General features: G+C 34.3%; 1 protein-coding gene across 4 annotated transcripts; it reads right to left on the reverse strand.

Moving 5' to 3' along the window:
* Positions 1 to 1,076: 1,076 nt before the first annotated feature.
* On the reverse strand, positions 1,077 to 20,372 carry LOC134534777 (casein kinase II subunit beta). Of its 4 annotated transcripts, none has more exons than XM_063373351.1 (6): positions 20,287 to 20,372; positions 16,143 to 16,218; positions 9,695 to 9,797; positions 6,999 to 7,190; positions 5,864 to 6,053; positions 1,077 to 5,414 (listed from the first exon to the last, which is right to left on the reverse strand). In XM_063373351.1, exons 2-6 carry the CDS (start codon positions 16,212 to 16,214, stop codon positions 5,306 to 5,308), a joined length of 666 nt encoding a protein of 221 aa, XP_063229421.1. In that variant the 5' UTR covers positions 16,215 to 16,218; positions 20,287 to 20,372; the 3' UTR covers positions 1,077 to 5,305. The 4 variants fall into 4 exon arrangements, with proteins under 4 accessions (XP_063229421.1, XP_063229424.1, XP_063229422.1 ...); XM_063373354.1 differs by having other exon boundaries at positions 20,083 to 20,289; XM_063373352.1 differs by lacking the exon at positions 20,287 to 20,372 and adding an exon at positions 20,020 to 20,235.
* Between the last annotated feature and the right edge of the window lie 206 nt (positions 20,373 to 20,578).

Below are 20,578 nucleotides of genomic sequence, written 5' to 3' on the forward strand. Positions count from 1 at the left end.
GCTACTAGCGAAGTGCACAGTCTTCCTGATACTATCCATATCTATGGTGCGATAAAGTTATTTTCTTACGTTTGCAAAGGTAAACAATGAACGTTTATCAAAATAAAAGCATTAATTAAAACGTAATTTATCAGGAGAAATATATCTAACAAAAAAATTTGTGAATTTTAGGACTTTTCCGCTTCGTAAAAACGGGAAATTAATGATTTTATAAGTGTATGTTCCGGGAAAGTAAACCATTGTAAATATAGTACTTTCGGCGGGACCAAAATTAATCAGCGTATGACAAGGGAAAATGGATGAAACGGGAACATATCATCGAGGTTCTACTGTAGTTGTATTTTGTACGATGGCGACTCAAAACTTAATTCAATACAAATGAACAAACATTTCGGTATCGAAAAAATGTATCGAACTTACAGTTTCGATACTCTATACTTTGTGATACCATCAAGTATCGAAGTATCAAAAATCCCATCACTACTGTGTTACAATTTATGACTTACCGAGTTCATTCTGAGATTACATACATACCCTGTGTTTTAAAATATAAAATCGGTCATAGTTTTCCAGGCAGTGTAATTCCATAAAAATACTTTAAGAAAACTACTTCAATCATGAAAAACTGTAAATATGGGGTTTCATTTTAAAGTGTTCATACAATAGTGGTGCGTGATTTTATGCTCTTTGCACATGTCAAAATTGTATCAAGTTTTTAAGGAAACTATTGTTTAATCTCGTCCCGCGAGTACAAAAACTTGTCTTTTGAGCAGAGTTAAGCTGAAGCTACTCACTCAGCTCAACTCTAGTTCAGTCAACTTTTTTTCCAAATGAATTAATTATGTGATTCAGTGTGCAACTATTATCTATTATTCAATATAAATATAATCTCAACAGCTAAACAGCTTTTTACAAAAACACATTCATTTCACTCACTGTTAAATGCAACTTATGCATTGGTTAAGTGCACAAAATTTAATTTGTCCCAATTGGCAGAAAAGTATAAAAGGACATTCACTTTGGATCAACATGACCTTAAGGTATGGAACTAGAGCTACAATGATAAATACAAATGCTAAACTAGGTGCAATGCTGACGATTCATTATATTACATTTTATTTTTATATTACAAGTACGTAACTATATATTTGATGTGCTTGTTCAGAGGCATCTCACACTTTAACATGACTACACAGAAACATTTTCTTTTAAAGCTTCGATAGTGTCACAAAATAATGTTTGAAAAGGTCTTGCTTTAAAACCATTTAAATTGACTTATTTATGTTCCACAAGTAAGGTCAAAATAAATTGCAATTTACAAAATCAAACACTAAATATAATACTACCTACAAGCCATGATTAGAGTTCAGCCTCTTAGGTTCTTAATGCTCAATTACTATGTTTAAATAAGTAGGGTACAATATTACAATCACAAATTATACGTCTAATAAAAAATTTACTTTCGGTACCTTACATAACATATAATAATAGCAATTGCGTGCAATATCTCATTTATCACAGCATTATCATATGTAACATACAAAGGTACTGAAAAAAAATTCATGTAATCAGCAACCTGAAGAAAAAAAATTGTTTTGACAGAAAAAGTAAAGGTCTTAAAACATTGTCCTTAAACAAATTTAAACAATATCAACAAACATTTACTACAAAATATTGCTCTGCTAAAATTTTCTGTATATTAACGCTATGAATGTTGATGAAACATGTACATCATGTAAATCATTCTAATTGTAACAAATTACTTCACAAATACATTAATTAGTGATGTGTTGATTCTACTTTTTTCCTGGACCTAGATTCAGTTCGGGTTCTTAAAAATAGATTCTTGGATTTAGGTTAAACTTCATACAATTTCCAGTCACACCAAAGATGCATTGTGTCCTAATAGATGGTGTTTTTATTTGTTCAATATGACTATCAGTTATCAGCACCCCACTTTACCTATCCCCTAAGTAGCAAAGTTGCTTCACATTCACCGGATGTCTGGAGCAGCACTTTACCAGACATCCTGTAGCACAGCAATATCTAGTAATACGCATTAGCAATTTTTTTTCGCTGGGTCAGTATTCAATTTAAACATATCAATTAAAATTTGTTTTGAAAAAATATAAATATATGTTCACAAAATTTTAAGAAAATTATAATAAATCTAATGGTGGCAATTGCAAAGTTACGAAAATAACTGCAAGTTGCAATAAGTATTATAAATTTTAATGGTTGAGGTATGTAACCTCCAAGTTAACAGAGGTCTGTTGAAAGAATATACTAACACATATTTGTTGGTCAAGTTGTGTTATAGAGCTGCAAAAATAGTTGCATTACCTACAGATGAAGAGTATTAAAAAATTGTGTAGTTTATAAGTTTTTAAAGTATTTTTAACCAATGTTACCATTGGTCTACTTTTAGTTGAAATGATTATTGCTTTCTTGTAGTGAAAGGAGGGACAAACGAAAAGGATCAGGATCTCTGCACAAAGATCTCTTCTGTTTACATTCGGCAAGGAGTGGTGGAAGGGAAGTGAAGATTTCTGAACATTTACTTTCACTGTCACACAGGGTGCTGCTAGCATATATTTATTGGTTTTAAGTGAAGTTAAAAAAGTATTTTGTCTGTTGGTCCCCCGAGACAATAACGGCATTTCACGAGAAGTCACGTTTTTTCACAGTAAGTGGAAAGGTGAAGGAGGGTTTTTTTTTTTTTAACAGGGATTATATTTATGGTTCTTGGTGCCAGTTTATTTGCCGAGAACCGACAAACCAGAAATGAGAACCAGGACCGACACATCACTAACATTAATGCAATGGAGCACCCCTAACCCCTACAACCAGCCTGACTTGACACAATGGAAAGAACTAATCCATCTGTTTCACCTGTAAGTGACTGTGGTAAACCTGACTGCTGTGCTATGAAGTTTAAATTCTGACAGGCTGCACAACTACAGCTGAAGTTACACGAGTCACACAGGTGAATCTAACACAGCCGCTGAACAGTTGCATTGATTCATACATAAGTGTATTTCATTGGCAGGAGACATCCTAGGAAATATGAGAAACATCCGACAATTTCTTTTTTACAACTTACAACATTAAGAAACCACGTCAATATTATGGCAAACTTGATGTAGCATTTTTACAATGACATGATAACAATTAAGAAAAGTGTTGGTATTTAAATGTAAACTTTGACTGAACAGGATAAAAATATTCCATGTCTGTCCTACAATTGTAATTTTTCATTAGCGTGCAGGGTGTCCACAAGGAAAAAATATTTCGTACCAACTTAGGCAAGAAAAAAGTACTAGATTTGAAAAAAAAAAGTACTAAATTATTATCTGTTATGGTTTTAACAATTTAGGAAGTTATTATGAAATTGCAATGGTCTAACTTAAATATCACACCACACACACACATACATTCCATAGTTTTTAAAAATAATTATGCTTAATAATAAAACATATTGGAGTTACTGTATTATTATTATATTAAAGAAAAAAAGTACTAGATCTGAGCGTAAATGTACTAGACCACTAAAAAACTTATAAAAGTACTAGATCTAGTACGAAAGTACTAACTGTGGACACCCTGTTAGCGTGGCTTCATAAATTTAACAAACACTACAGAACTTCTTACTTCAAACCAAGTTTTCAACTGAAGAAGCCATTGCAATTTCATTAAGCTTGCAACGAAGTGCCAGACCAGGGGCGCAACAACTAAATTTCCAAAGGGGGGGCAATATACCTTTTTATAAAGAATCATCGATCCCCCTATTGAAGCGGGGGGTCCGGGGGTCCTCCCCCGGGAAAATTTGTATTTCAAGGTGGAAAATGGTGCTATTTAAGCAGTTTTATTATCTAAAAATTGATTACACAGCACTTTCTTTGCCCCCGTTTGCCCCCACTTCAAGGTTTCAGAGGGGGGGGGGGGGGGGGGGGGGGCAAAATACCCTTCTTCCCCCCCCCCCCCCCCCCCGTTGTTGCGCCCCTGTGCCAGACTACATATTTCCACTTTTGTTTTACTTTTTTTTTTTGCATATTAGAATACAAGGTCAGATGTCTGGCAAACAGACAGATAGATGGTGTTGGATGTGTCTGATCTGATCCTGCGGTTTCAATGAAAGTGTGGCTTGGGTTTAAATAATAATTGTTCTACAATGACAAATAATAATTTTGTGGCAATTACTCATAAATGAGTTTATACTCAAACACTAATAGTGCCCGCCTTTCTATAGCTTTTACAGTCTACTGTCACAACTTTAAAGATCTTGGTAATTACCTACTGCTATCAGAAATTTTTATATTACTCAAAACAGTTGAGGTCCAAATAAATGCTGATGATAAGTGCTCCACTTAAGGTAAATAAAGGGTGTCTACTGGATCAAGACAGTCACTTAAGTCACCAAGAAGTTACCAATCTTAAGAAATTTCACAGTCACTAAAAAAATTAAAAAAAGTCAATCATATTCAATGAATTATTATTTAAATAACTAAAATATGTTGCTTTTGATACAAATTTATTGATCACCTTTAAGATAACAAATGCTGGAATGTTGATTTGATGTTTTAATAAAGGCTGGAGTTTGTTGTACACTCCACACATTTTAAACATGCTTGAGGAAAACAAATTTTGTCAAGAGAGCAACATAAACTCAGTAACAGACACAATCTGTGATAGTGTAAGAAAAAACATGAGAAGGTCAAGAAAAAGTCACAAATTTTTATTTCTGTAACACAGTAGACACCCGAAAATTCCATACCTTGTGCAAGTCTTTATAAACATGTGACCATCTACTAAACTAGCCCAGTATTTTTTTTAAAATAAGGATACACTTAGTTCTTACTAATTCATAGAATGTTTGCAATGTTAGAATGAAAAAAGACCATCTGAATATTAGTAAAAGACTACTTACTGATTTGAATCAGAGCACATCATAATGGCAGTAATTTAATGGGACTAGTGTTTAAAAAAAATGTTTAAAAAATTCTACTAATTTTCAAAAATAATTATAACTGGTTTTGTTGTAAAATGAAAATTCTTCATTTCAAAATAGTTTACTGGCCTGAAACACAGACACTTTAAACTAATCAATGACGGTCAATTATACGATACATAAAAAAGTGATTCGCAACAGTTAACAGAATCAGTTTTTAACTTGAAATCTTCAAATGTAAATTAATGCAGACTCCTGGCAGGAGGTGTCAGCGATGGTTGTCAGTGCTGTGTCCAACACACCTCCATCCAGATTCCACGGTAGCAACAAATATTACTATCTGCTATCCACAAAAGATTAGCGCTTCCCGTTGTTGTAGCTCATGGCTCTTAGAGGAGCCTTGAAATTGGTGGATGCCTGTTGCTGGATCTGATAAGCTAGCGGGTGGATTTTGAAGCCATATAGTCTGAAACACAAAAGGTTTACGAGTTTCAACTGTACATCCAGTATTTAGGCAAGAAGGTAAGCAACAAAGAAAAATCATAGTTAGGTATCATTTAGTGGTGCTAAAGGAAGAGTAATGCACTTTATACAGACTTGCACAGCAAAAAAAGACACAGCAATTCTTTTAACCATATTAACTAGCTACACATTAATATTAATTACATAGTAATTAGTTTTAATTGTTTTCAATCCTGTTTTGATACCTGTGACAAGAAAAATTTTTAAAATTAGAATTATCAGAATGTCAGAAAAAGTTTGTAAACACATTAACATCAACAAAGGACATGTTTTTTTTTATTAGTTTATGCAAGGACCCACTTTAAACAAACTGTCTGCATAATCAGGTTTCTAAGACCACTCCAAACAAACAACTACAGTGTGACAACGTCACCAACACAAATAAAGCCTTACCTGGGTACAAACTGGTTGGTGGGCCTTTTGGGCCGGTACTCGGGATGCACCATGAACAGCATCTGGGGGAATCCCGTGCCGAAGTAAGAGCCATCCGTGTGGTGGTGACGGGACGACTTGGGGGTGTACACGTCCATGCACTTGGGACAGTAGGTTTTCACCATGGCCTCCCCGGGCACATCCGACAAGCCTGCGCAGTGAGCATCGCGGTTACGTACAGAGGAGCTTAGGTCACCGTCATATATACTAGTACAATATAGTACAGTTCTGAGCAAGTTTTTCAAGTATTCTTCAAACAGTTTCATCATGTTTTAGAACAAGGGCAAAATTATTTGAACATAGAAATGCCAGAACTCCTACAAAGTATTTGTTGTAATGTTAGGATTTTTCCCCTTCAAAATAACTTAGCTAAATAATAAAAAATCATCGCTTAATAAACACCGCCTATGTGACAAAAAGAAAAATTTTCAGGAGAGCCTAAAACTTTATGTACCATGTTGAAACTGTATGAAGGCAGGTGTTAGAAAATGACCATAGCAGCACATTCTGTTGGATATTTGGCGAAACACACCATGAGAAGATACTAAATGCTTATGTTTCCATTGAGAAACAAAAAACTAATTTTAAAAAAAAAGTAACTTTGGCAATGTTGTTTCTTAAGTGATAATATGCATTTCTTAGAAGCTTTTAAGAATGCATTAACAATTTTCGCAACAAAATCAACTACCACATATACCTGGAAACCTGCTGTCACAACAGACTAAGTGTCTGCAATTTTTTTTAAAGAAAGTTTTGTTTTAAAACCTGTACTTATATTTCAAAAAGGTACTAAAACTTATAAAGCATGAAACAGTTTATAAAAACTTCTAAACTGAATTTTTCTCCAATGAAGAATCATTGCATTATGCAAAACTCAGGTGTTATTTTGTACAAAATAGACTTCCATCACAATCCATCTTAACATGATTATAATTGGAATACATAATAGTTTGCAATAAAAATTATGTCTGCTTTTTTTTTACAACTATAAAGTCCCTACAAACATTTCAAAATATGTACTGTATGGTTTATATAATATGGTACAATAGGTACTAACTATTGGTGCTATTATGGAAAGTCACATATCATTTCTCACCAATGGGCAGCATGGGCTGGCTCTCACAATAGACCCTGGGACAGTGGCCAAAGTCTCCAGACTGGTACTTCTCGATCATTTGACCAATGCCACGGTTGGTGAGAATGTAGCGAGCGTGTATCAAGCCGTACAACATCTCGGCAGCCTGCTCTATCAAATCCGACTGGTTTGGATTGTCATCCAGTTCATCATCTGGTAACACAAAACATGTGATCCACTAGCTAATCAAGTACTTTGATTAAAATAATAATTTGTATACACATTCAACCTATGATACAACTAGTGCTCTTTATTGCTGGTAAATTTTCACTTGGTTATTGTTTGTGAAATGAACAACTGGCTTCAATGATTCTCTGGTGAACAGCACTACTGCACGAGCTAGCAAGCATGACAATACTCATTGCTATTGTCTATTTGTCATTTAGGGTAATTTCCCACCACTAAAACCCTGATTTTAAGTATGCTCACGGTTCCACGGATTGCATTCCTAAATCAGCGGGGGGGGGGGGGATTTTGCCGCACCCCCCCCCCCGCCTCCCATATAATTATTGTTACTTTTGAACCACATATATATGGTATTATCTGTGTGTACTTTGTCTTAATAAATAAAATATCATTAAAAATTAAAAACTATCAATGCAATGAAAAAAATAACCTCCGGCCGCAGCGAGTGAACGCTGGCCCTCCACCACCGGACAGTCGGCTGCTCGCTCACCTGCCCCCCCCCCCCCCCCCCCCCACCCTGTGCTGCGGCCGGTCTCGCATTGTCTTTTATAATATCTCTTATCTGCTTTTGCCTTTTTATTATTTGTAGGCATTATGTTAAATCATGATCTCCAGCCGAATAAAATGAAAGAACAAAAAACACTCCAACCAAACATAAATTACTCTTATAAAGTCTATCTCACAAGGTCATAAATCCCTTTGTCATTTCAAATCAGTGTTTACATACAAAAAAATAAAAATACACCTGTCTCTCCGATTTTTTAACATTTTCAATCACAATATTCACATAAAAATGATTAATACTTATAAAAATGTGGTAGTGTGAATCATTAGCAGTTATAGAAACAGGAGTGTACAAACGCAAACATTGTTACAAGAATTTCCGTAGCATTACTGCTGCGTCATTTCTACCTCTCCCCTGCAGTCTCCCCAACTGGCCTTTACACAACTAGCATGTAGTATGCTAAACTACATACCTCCCCCCCCCCCTTTCTGCTGTCTTCCCATTCAACCGCTAATGCATGCATTGAATTGGCGTTGCCGCTGACGCATTCTCCGCCTCTTCCCCCACCACAAACGTAATTATTGCCCTCATGCGATCAGAATTTTCGTAATGCTCGAAAATTGTTGCCCCATCAGCTAAAAGTTTCACTTCAATATACATATTTATTTATTTGAATTTATTTATTAACGGTAAATGGCTGTCACGTGGGCCTTAAAAATATTTTTAGCCTTGAAGAATGTTAACCAGGGGAGGGAAGGATAAGCCATACCCCATACGACATGACGTCATGATGTCGCCACTTTCGCCAGCCTAGCTCGACGAGTCACGCTGCCACATTTTAAAACGGAATGTCAGATATTTTGTTCTTCTTATAGGAACATAATTGAAAGTATTAAGACCCACACAAAATGTATTTATTGGCTTTTAATTTGATTTTTTCAAATCTTTCTGATTACTGTATTTGTATTTTGGTGTCAAAATTTCCAATATTATGATGGTTCCTCAGAATATATTCATAAAATTGCTACTTCATTAAATCTGGGCTTCGTAAAATCAAAGTTCTAGTGTACTTCTTCACTTCTGAGCAGTTCTCTTTTTTAAAAAGTGTTGTAAACTTGAAAAAACCCTCTGCTTTGCCCAGGCTGAGCTAGTGTCTCAAACCCAAGCCATCTTCTTGAAGTTTGGTATAGAGAAATGAAGAACTTTCAAAATGATGTACAGCAATAGACAGAACATTATATCACACTTGTGCATGTGTGTGTACGCTACATTGTTCGATATGGTTTTACATTACATGGTTATACACGGATATTTGCAGTTACTTTAATGTTTGTTGTCATATACATGCCTCTATAAAATTTAATGACTACTGCTACATGTTTTTGGCCATATATTCAAGGGAAAGGACAAGTCACACTTATCCAAATGCAATTACTCTAAATAAGTTAGGAAACCTAATTATAGTCAAAACAAAGCAGAATTACAGAAACTCTTTGTAGGTGGTAATTGAAGGAACGTGATAATGAAGAGCTAAACCAATGCTGATAGCACCAGCCTTCTCGACTACACCATTCTGTTTTGTTTATCGTACAAAGACTCGCTAGCACACTACATAGTAATACCCACATTGTTTTTCCTTTTCTTGTCTGGAAATAATTTTGGATAAAGAAACACTAACTAATTGCTGCAACGACACAGCAGTTTCAATGAATTAAAATTTTATCCAAAAGGTCTTATGATAAAAAAAAGGTGTATGAAGTAGTCTTATTAAAACAATAAAATATTATTATTCTATCCCCGCTGAACTTTAACAAACAGTAATCATATGACGAAACCAATAACAGTACACCATTCATTCGACCACCAAGGTACGTTAAACAAAAAGTGATATGAGCCAAGCAAACACATCGAATGTTAAACACAAAAGTATGTACATGATAACAACTGGTAAGCATTGTTTACTCACCTGGTTCCAGGTCAAGGATCATGTCCAGAGCCTGACGATAGTGCGGCACCTGCTCATTCAGGCCTGTCAAGTTAAACTTGTCCTGGATATAATCCTCATCCACCTGCGGAAAGGGACACACAGCCATATTGTTATGTGCAAAGAAATACCAAACTTTTACACAGGCAGAACAATACATTTAAATTATTCTCATCACGTTGTACTCCTATGCTAAACTGGTCATTATATAGAAGACACTATATAAGTAATTATATATTTGAACTTAGTAAAACTGATGGTTAAATGTTTAAAGTTGTGGCTAGTTTGATAAAAAAAAGGTTTTTTGATACTATTTATACCTAATGATAATGTCCATTGACTGCATTTTATAGTGGAAACTCCAACCAACTGTTCAAACCATTTTACAGTATTTTCAATGTTACTCTAACCAACCATTCACACTTATAAAAGTACTTATAAAGTAGCAGTAGCTAACCTAACCTAACCACTAGTTAAATTCTATTATAAAAAAATACTATTTTTATTCTTCCAGTTTAACATCTGTTGAATTTTAATTGGTAGAATTCTTGTGTGGATTTATTTTTCTATAAAGTCTGTAGCAGTCTTCAAAGGTTGGCTAGGTTCGGTCAGCTACTTTAGTAATACGTAATTAATATGAAAGTATTACATAATAAGTATTAATAATGAAGCAGACACAACTCAACCAACCTATAATTAATTATTAATTTTCTTGTTTCTCGGAAGCCACATTTGTGTAGGATTACCAAACAAACTGTTAAAACATATGTTGTATACAAGTATTACAAGGCCACGCTGATGATTGAGGGTTAGTATTGTTTTAATTCTCTTGGAGAATCAGCAAACACCAGACGAATAATCATGCAGTAGACATTTTGGCGGGAAGCACTTAAATGCCAAAATTAGTTTTTACAACTCAAAGAAGGTGCAGCTCAATCCATTATAATTTTGGACTAACTGCCCATATTCAATGGTGCCTACTAATTAATACCTGATGAATCAATATCGAGACTAAATCAGGACATTTTAATAAAATTTTATTACAATTTTTTTATATCAAAGGTACTTTTAAATTATATATGATTAAATGTACTACAAAACAGTATGTGCCAAATTTTTCATAGGAAAGCTAAACTCTTTTCAGAGAAAAATTCAGCATGACTTAAGTGGACAGTCTCCAACTATTTATAATTTAATGTGAGACTAAAACTGAAGTGATAAGTCAAAAAACTAAATGAAAGTTAGCAAAAGAATGCTATAAATTGAAGTTTAATGACCCAGCACAATTGTTGTTTATATTGAGACCAGTCCTCCAGTTACCTAACTTTTTCATGACTTTTGTGACCTGTAGACATCTTGTAGAAAAACTGCACTAGCACTTGATTACCTCTACAAAACAGATGCGAGCACATTTCTAGGCGAAATTGTAAATTTAAAGTGATAGTTTAATGTTATTAAAGTTAGAGTTTCTTAGTGAATAAAACTGAGAAAATATACTTTAATATGTTTCATTTAAAGTAACAAACTATTACACAGCAAGAATACACAACAGTCATAGACATCTAGACAAAAATATGTAACACAATGGGCAACGACAACGTGGCTATTCAACCAAGATCAAAATTTTCTTTTTCTTTTTTAACACTTCCACTAAAATTTTACATCATGTGAGCAAAAAAAAAATATTTTACACTTAAACATTACACTATTACAGCTTATCCATTATTTGTTCTCTTAGAAAGACAAAAGGTTGAGTGGGCAATGGCTTTGTTAACACTTTAAAGCCCAAGCCCGAGTATGTATCGGGCTTAGGTTAAGTAATGAACGGCCCAAGCCCGAGGCACGCTCGGGCTTACACATTTAAATGAACTGATTTGAACTGACGAATAATTATCGAGCAAAAGCTTTTTGTACTTTTTCTTGGGTCTCTACTGTATATTTTCTTTATATAAGTGCTGCTATCTGTTGGATTTTTAGGAACTTATTGGCCGTAACATATTCCATTTCTTCGTAACTCGTTTTTCTTTCTCTACTAACGTGTTTTGTTCGCTACTGCTATCTGGTATTCCTTTTTGTAACTAAATAGCGGGTGTTTTTTTACTTGCGCTGTAAAATTATTTTCCCGCGAATTTTAGTTGTATTGGCAAGTGGCGGAATATTTCTGTGATGAAAAATGGATGAATATAATAGTGGAGATAAGACAGATGAATTTATTTACGATTCTGCTTCGGATGGCGAAGTGGAAGAGGACGATTCAGATGCAGACCCAGATTTTCATCCTAGCAGCACTGATGAAGGTAAGATAAATTATTTATTTCATTTCTGCTCTGTAAAGAGTGTAAGCATTTGTACAAAATGTTATTTGTTTAGGAATTGTACAAAATGAGATCTCATAAGTTAGTAAGTAAATAATTTGCATCATATAAAATAAATGTAATGTAATAAAATAATTCCAGCAACATAGCTGAACTCTCAATTTTTTCTCTGATGCAGTGTCATAGTGTTTGAGCCTATGCCAATATACGCTATGTAATTGGTATTTTGGAAGAAATAATTATTTCACATTATTATAATTACTACAATTTTGTTTCAAGCCTTGATTGAATTAGTGTTAGGAATAATTATTATTTTCCAAAAGTATAGGCCTATTTCAGTAGCAATATTTCTTTATTCATATCTTTACTTTAGGCTACATTTATAAAATAAATAACTCCTGCCGATAATATCTGTTGTAGAAAATGAAAACGACACCATTGTTCACCCGGATATTCCAGGCACATCTGGCACAAACCGGAGTAAAAGAAAACGCAGTAAAGAACCAGGAATGGTCACTGATGCTGAGTTGGGGTGGTCACCTATTGATACTCCCCCACCACTGCCATCATTTCAGGAACACAGTGGTGTCTCAGCACCCCTTGACGAAACATCCACACCCCTTGACTGCTTTTTGATTTTCTTTCCAGCACCCGTAGTAAAACTAATCAAACACGAGACAAACAAGTATGCAGCTTCAATTGTTGAAAGACAAAGACGTGCAAATAAATTGAAGAAAAATAGCATGTGGAGTTCTTGGGTACCAGCGAAACTGCAAGAAATATATTTATTTTTTGCCATCGTAATTCATATGTGTCTCGTTAAAAAGCCAAGACTACGAGACTACTGGTCAAAATCGATTGAACCCTCGTGCACATAATCAAGCCTTGTAACGGTTTACTTTTCCATCATCACCCCTCTTAATGGAAAATACCCACTTGGCTGTGAGTGTTCTGTGTCCAGCTCGCTTCACTGGGGTCCAAGTCTGATTTTCATCATGAGTACTTAGTTCTTCTTTAACGGCTTGCAACCATTCATTCTTCTGCGAACTCTTCATTGCCTCATCAAATGATGATGGTAACACAAATTCCACTATTGGCTTCTAAATTCAAATTTCTCCTTGGTCTCAGATTCATTGGTTCACATGGAGAATCATTGAGGGTCTGTGATGGTTCATAATTAGGGTCATCATTGTTACAACTGAGCATACTTTCCTCATTCTCATTCAGTGAGTTTTCATTTAAAGAATTATCACTCAATGCAGGGTCGTTTTTGAATATGACTTCAGAGTTATCCTGTGGGACATTTTCATCACTTTCTTCTATGAATATTTTTGCTATATTCTGTCTTTGTTCAGGATATTTATTCTCATCAAAAACAACATTTCTTGATACTTTAATTCGTTTTGTTTTCATGTTGAACATTCTGTAATTGGTATTATCATATCCAACCAATATCATCTTTTCACTTTTTTTTTTCTAATTTGGTCAGCAACTGATCAGGAATATGTACATATCCTTCACTACCAAATACTCTTACATGCTCCAAAATTGGTTTGACTCCATTCCACAACTCTGATGGTGTTTTGTCTGATGTTTGGCTAGATGAGGTTCTATTAAGCAAATAAACTGCACAATTTATGGCTTCTGCCCATAAATTCAAAGATACGTCACGTGCATACAGCATGGATCGAGCGCTTTCTATTATTGTTCTGATATCTCTTTCTGCACGCCCATTTTGTTCTGGTGTATATGGAGCAGTACATTCATGAACAATTCCTTCTTTATCTAAGTAGTCTTTAAATGCAATATTAATGTATTCACATCCATTATCTGTATGCAAGGCTTTTACACTGTGCATGTATTTGTTTTTCACAATAGCATTATATTTCTTGAAATATTCAAGAGTATCGCTCTTATTTCTCATGAAGTACACATGTCTGTAGCTGGTTGCCGCATCCTTGAATAATAAAAAATACTTCATACCTTGAACCGATGTATGACTCATTGGACCACAGACGTCACTATATACTAGGTCACCAGGTTGTAGTTCTGCCCGAATTGATTTCTGGAATGGAAACCGAGATTGTTTCCCATAAGCACATGCTTCACATACTAAGTCAGTTTCATTACTTTTTTCAATATTTAAACCTTCAACTATATTGTTGACACTCATTTGTTTTATTTCTTTAACGTTTAAATGTCCTAATCTCTAGTGCCACTTTTTAATATCACTTTTATTTTTCTGCACTAAGTTGCATGTGTCAGGAACAACTGTTTCAATGTCCAGTTCATATAAATTGTTCAGCTTCATTTTTGCACACATCACAACTTCATCACCATTGCAAATTAGAGCATTACTGTCTTTCTTTACTATGGAATAACCTTTTCTTGTTATCATGCCTTCAGAAAATAAATTTCTTCTTAAGTTAGGCACATGTAGTACTTCATGTAACATGCTTAGCTCCCACTGTCCATTGACACATCTTTTTATTAGAACTTTTCCAATTCCACATACTTCTATGGACTCTTTGTTCCCCAATGTCAATTTTTCCTGAGTACAAGCTGTATATTCTTCAAAAAAATATTTTCTATATGTCATGTGGGCCGAAGCGCCACTATCCAAGATCCAGGTGTCTTCCTTTGAACCACTGCCTATATTTGACTCATCAACTACATTAAAAGCTAGCATGGTATTCTTATCTTGAGAAGGTTTCTTATGTATTTTCTTTGGTGCACGACATTCTCTGGCAGTTGTAACATTCAAAACGATGCTTCGCAGGTTTCTCTTTGCTAATTCTATTTGTACTAGGTTCATTTTTGGTTGATTCTTTCTTCAGTTTAGTATTAGCAACCAAAAAAGACAATTCTTGTTCTTCTTCACAAGTAATATTAGCTTCCTCATCAAGTAGTCTTGCCGTTAAATTATTCAAGTTTTGTTTTTTAGAATCCAGCGACATCCATGCTTGCTTAAGTGATCTATATTTAGGAGGCAGAGTTCCCAATATTTTCGTGATTATAGCATTGTCGCTGATGCTTTCACCACTTTCCTTGAGCTGCTTTGCGAGATTTTCAACCTTTGCAATATGTTGTGCAACACTGTTACTTGGTGACATTTTATACTGGTAAAACCACTCATGAATTAACATTTATTTCAATTCACTTTTTTGTTCATATATGGATTCTAATTTCGACATAATTTCCAAGGCTGTTTCACAGTTTTCTATTAGGGTTATTTGATTTAAATCCATCGACGAAGTGATAATGTACATAGCCATGCTGTCCTTTTTTAGCCATGCATCCGCATTTGCTTCTGTTCTTTGTATCAAAATATCAATTCCTTTTGCTTTCAGGGCACATTTTATCTGGAATTTCCATTGCCTGATGTTTCTTCCGTCAAATTTATCCACACTCAAAGTTTGTTCCATTTTAAGGTTATATGAGCGTGATTTATTCGAAAATACAAAATATGACTTCTTCTTTGCTGTTTTCTTAATTCTTCAGTTTTCAGAGTTTCCTGGGCCCATAACCTATTAAAGTTAGAGGTTCTTAGTGAATAAAACTGAGAAAATATTCTTTAATATGTTTAATTTAAAGTAACAAATGATTGCACAGCAAGAATACACAACAGTCATAGACATCTAGACAAAAATATGTAACACAATGGGCAACGACAACGTGGCAATTCAACCAAGATCAAAATTTTCTTTTTCTTTTTTTAACAAATGTGTTCAAAGGTCAAATCAATCACTCCTACAGCCCATTTAAAATGGTGAAATTAAGTGGTACATTAGTCAATAATTTCACTTAATTTTTCTGAAAATTATGACTTTTTATTCCAACAATGGCAACAAGATGTATAATCATTAAGTGAAATATTTTCTTCTTCTTTCAAAATTTCAACATGAATTGTGGAGCGGCACCCAGCGAAAACTACCATTTTACTGCAGTTCACCATCATTACAATAATTCATTTCCATCCTGTGTTGTTTAGACTTGCTATGGTAAAACTCTGAGGGTGTGGCACAGATTGACCGGAATTAATAAGCATTCAATGTCACCAAACATTTTAGAATATATTACAGCAAGAACAAACAGAGCTAGAATCAATCGCTCACCTCACAAAAGAACTCATTTCCACGAAGGCCGCAGAACCATGAAATCCACGACACCTCCTCAGAGCTGCTCATTTTCCTGAATAAAATGCAACAAAATTAGTACATTACTATCACACTAACACTATACTGAAATTGCTTCTTTGTACCACGCTTTTATTAGCTTGAATTGTATACGTATGAATGAATTGACTATATAATAAAATCTTTTCATTCATTTTTACCCATTTTTGTACGTCCAAATGTGTTGAAATTTTGCATACATATAAAGAACCTCTACCAATACAATATTTTGATAACTCAAAACCATAGCGTTAAGGTGAAGGGTGGGGTGAGAAGATCAAAAACCTATTTCGAGCTATGGGTAATAACCATGCTTTTTGTGTATCCATGAGGTCGGAGTATGATGGAAATTTTCCCCAGGGTCCACTTTTACCCAAGGGGGAGTGTTTAAAAACAAGAAATTTTGAGAATTTTAAAACTCGATACTTTTTTCAATTTGGAGTGTTTCCGATCCTAAAGGTCGGGTAATAGTGGAAAATGTGCCCGGGTAAGAGGGAGTGACAAAATGCCCATAAATTTCGAAAATCTCAAAAATATATATTCTGTTCGATTTAGAATGTTTCCAAAGTCGAGTTACTGTAGAAAATGTGCCCGGGGTTCATTAATGGCAATATGGGTACTATATCTGAAATTATCTGGCTACTGGCCTGATCAAGTGTATGATACTGACATTCCTACAGTCAGTGTTGATTTCGGCACAGATGGTGTACATATAATTAACCCAATAGCCATTCAGTTTCCAGCAAAATACAGCTATCGTACTGCTGAAAGGCGAATATTGCTATTAATACTGAGTTGGGCATCTACCGTGCATAAAATGCAAGGCTGCACTGTAGATTAAGAAGTTCTTTATTTGGGATCGCGTCTCTTTGCTGCCGGACAAGCTTATGTAGCTCTTAGTCGCGTAAAGTCACTAGATTGTCTCAAAGTACAAGAACTTGATTGCTCTAAGATAACAAGAAAAGTTCCATGTAATGTTGACGCATTAGCTGAAATCACTAGATTACGAGAACATTAATGACTAATTTTAAGTTAATAGTAATAAATAATTACTTTAATCACTCATATTTGGTATTTTTAATTTGTTTGATTATTAATATTCAATATTTTTATGTTATTTTAAGACTAAAATAAAAAAAATGAATAGTTTAAAACCCCTTGGTGTAGATCCTGGGGGGTCAGGGGGCCCGGGTCCCCCTGGAATTAAGAAGCTCCTCCCTCACTGAGGAGAGCCTGCCTGCACCTGACAAAGTGTGGCTGTGAAATGTGTTTGATGTCAAAACTATGTTTTATGGAAAACTTTCTGTATATTTAAAAGTTTTCTTCTTATTGCATGCATGCAGGCCAAAATATGGGCAGTGTACAGCACACGGGCACCGCATTCAGATATGACGTATCGGTTAACTCCACGTGCAAAATTGTTGGGGCGTGCATCCCCCTCCTCGCAAATTTCTGCGGACCCCACTTGCTAATACAACAGATTTGCACCCCTGAAGCACCCCAATACTAATTTTAAGTTCCGTATTGTTATTAATTTCATAAATCCATTTACGTAATGACTACATCCTAAAATTTTAGAAATGCTATATCCTAAAATTTTTGTATTGAATATATCATAGAATTAGTGAGAGAAAATCTATTACAAATCATATTGTTATTACTCAAAGAAAATTTAAGATAAATGATATCAAGCACCCCACGTTTTTAGTTTATAGAGTTGTGGTACATTAGTTGGCTGTTTGACAAATACTTAAATTTAAATTTTATTTTTTAATTTTTAGTTTATAAAATGATAAAAGCAGTTTTTTTAAACTGTAAGTTTATTATATTTATAATATTTGTCTGGCCCATCAAAATATTGTATAATTTAGGGGCTTTTGGTAATAATCTAACAGCGCAGCTTTTTCGTGAAGTATTAATTATTTCCGAAATTCTTTTTTTTTTAACAGTAGACGTTCCTGTATCTACCATGATAACAGTATCTTTACATTCCTACTGGTTTTTTGAGAATTAACAGTTTATACCATATATAATAACATTACCTGTGCATTGATGCAACCGCCACATTTCTTTACAGTTTATACGTTACATTAAATAGCCTGTACAGTGATGTGACTGCCACCATTGGGTTTTAGCTCAACTTTATTCTATGGCTCTCGATACATAAGTACATGTATATTTTTTATTTGGATTTTGCGATGCAGTGAAAGGTTCATAGAATATTGAACAAAAAAAATACCCTAGTCACTACTGTGCATCCAAACCCAAGCATCAACCCTTGACAAGGATTTTTGAAGTGAAACTTCTTTGCTGGGGGGCGATATATTTTTCTAGCGTTACAAAAATTCCAATTGCATGAGGGGAATTTGTGGTGGGGAAACCAGTAGAGAAGAAGAGTGTCAGCGGTGACGCCACACCAACGCATGCACTAGCAGTCGAATGGGAAGACAGAAAAGAGGGGAGATAGGTACGTAGCATAGTAATGTTGTATGGGCCGGGGAGGTAGAAATGACGCAGCAGTGATTCTACGGAATTCTCAAAACGCTGCTTGTTTTTTTCTACTCAGTTTTCGTAATGGCTAACAACCAAAGCTACCATATTTATTTCATTTTATTTAAAGTATATAAAATTTATTTATTCACGTCAAAAACACTTTTAAAGTTAATTGCACAAATAAATAAGAATCATTCATTTTATTGAATAGTGTGATTGAAAATGTAAATATTTTTTCTCTAACTATACCTAATAAGCAAGAAGTTTCACTTTGGGTGTGCATGGACTCCACGCACACTTTTTTTTTTTTTTTTTTGGCATTATGGAGGCACGAAGTGCCGACTTGTTACATGCAATAGCATGTAACCTGGCTTAAAAAAAAAAATATATATATATATATTACGTTTGATACACATAATTGACAATTCCTTTTATGCATCATATAATATACTATTGCACCTAACAATTTGGCTCTTCGCTGTCAAGAGTTGATGCTTATGTTTAAGTCCACAGTAGGGACTCACTTTTTAATTTTTATTTACCTTCTATTGCATAGTAGTATCCAATTACAAAATATAAAATTTCTTATGTATGAAAAACCACAGGATCGGCCAAGCATTTAAAGCACAAAATGGCCACAGCCGCTTCACTACATAGGCTATCTAATGTAACCCATAAATGGAAATTTCTCGGAAACCAGTAGGAATTAAAAAATGCTGTTTTCAGGATAAACACAGGAAAATCTCTTGTTTTCAAAAAAAGTATTTTCGGAATTTTATTATTACTTCACGGAAAAGCCACACTGTAAGAATATTACAAAGCTGAATGCATTACCTAAATTCAAAACACAAATATGTTTCAAGTTTACTATCACACAATGGTACGTTTTTAATAACAATTCCTTCAAATAAATATTTTTAAACTGAAAATTTGGATCACTCTGCTATCCAGAGCACACTGCAGGTAGATAGTGCTCCAGTACGCAAAGGCTCGAATTTGTAACTAAAAGCAGGAGAAAAAGTCTATATTTACAAACACACATTTCCGTGTGTCTAAAAACATAAGCAGCAACCAAAAACCATTTTTTTTATTTCTATTTTTTTTCAGAAAACCTCCACAATTATTTAATTTTAAACTGGCCCTATAAACACATACTCCAGCTTAATGTTTTCGCTATAATGTGCCGTTATCGGTTAATGCCTACAAAATCACTTAAAAAAATCAAATTACTTTTCTATTCTGAACGACTGCGGCAAACGTCAATAGCACATCTTACAAACGAGCATTATATAAAGTATTACTTCAACAAAAAAAACTAACTAACCACCAAAATGAAATGCGCTTCTACTAACTATATAAGAATTTTACGCAACAATAAATCCAATACCCTGCATTTGTAAACTAAACTGTACAATCCCGGTAGGCACGGCCGAAACCAAACGTTAACACAAATAAAAAAACTTCTCAATCGTTTTATATTTAGTCTCTATATCAAAACTAAGTACGTTTTCTACCTATTCAAAAACAAATATGGCTCAAAATTAACAAAAAAACACTAGTTAAATAATAATATAATTTACGAATTCCTCACCTCTTCCTACCCTGATTAGCCACGCTTGACGCTCTTTCAGAAAGTAAAAAAATACGACAGCGCTATCTGCTGTAACAACAATGAAATACGACCAAAGATAATTTTTTATATTAAATTAGTTTTTTTTTTTTTTACATAAATGATCAACTGAAATTAAATGGACTTTTGAAAATAGAAAAATTAATATTGTTTAAAATTTATAAGAAACAATAAACCATTTTTTTTATCATTGAAAGAAATTGTACAGTTTGTGAATAATCACTAGCAAATCACTGGGGCCCACACAAAAAAA

Source organism: Bacillus rossius, chromosome 8 (assembly GCF_032445375.1).
Source record: "Bacillus rossius redtenbacheri isolate Brsri chromosome 8, Brsri_v3, whole genome shotgun sequence".
Taxonomy (NCBI): Eukaryota; Metazoa; Arthropoda; class Insecta; order Phasmatodea; family Bacillidae; genus Bacillus; species Bacillus rossius.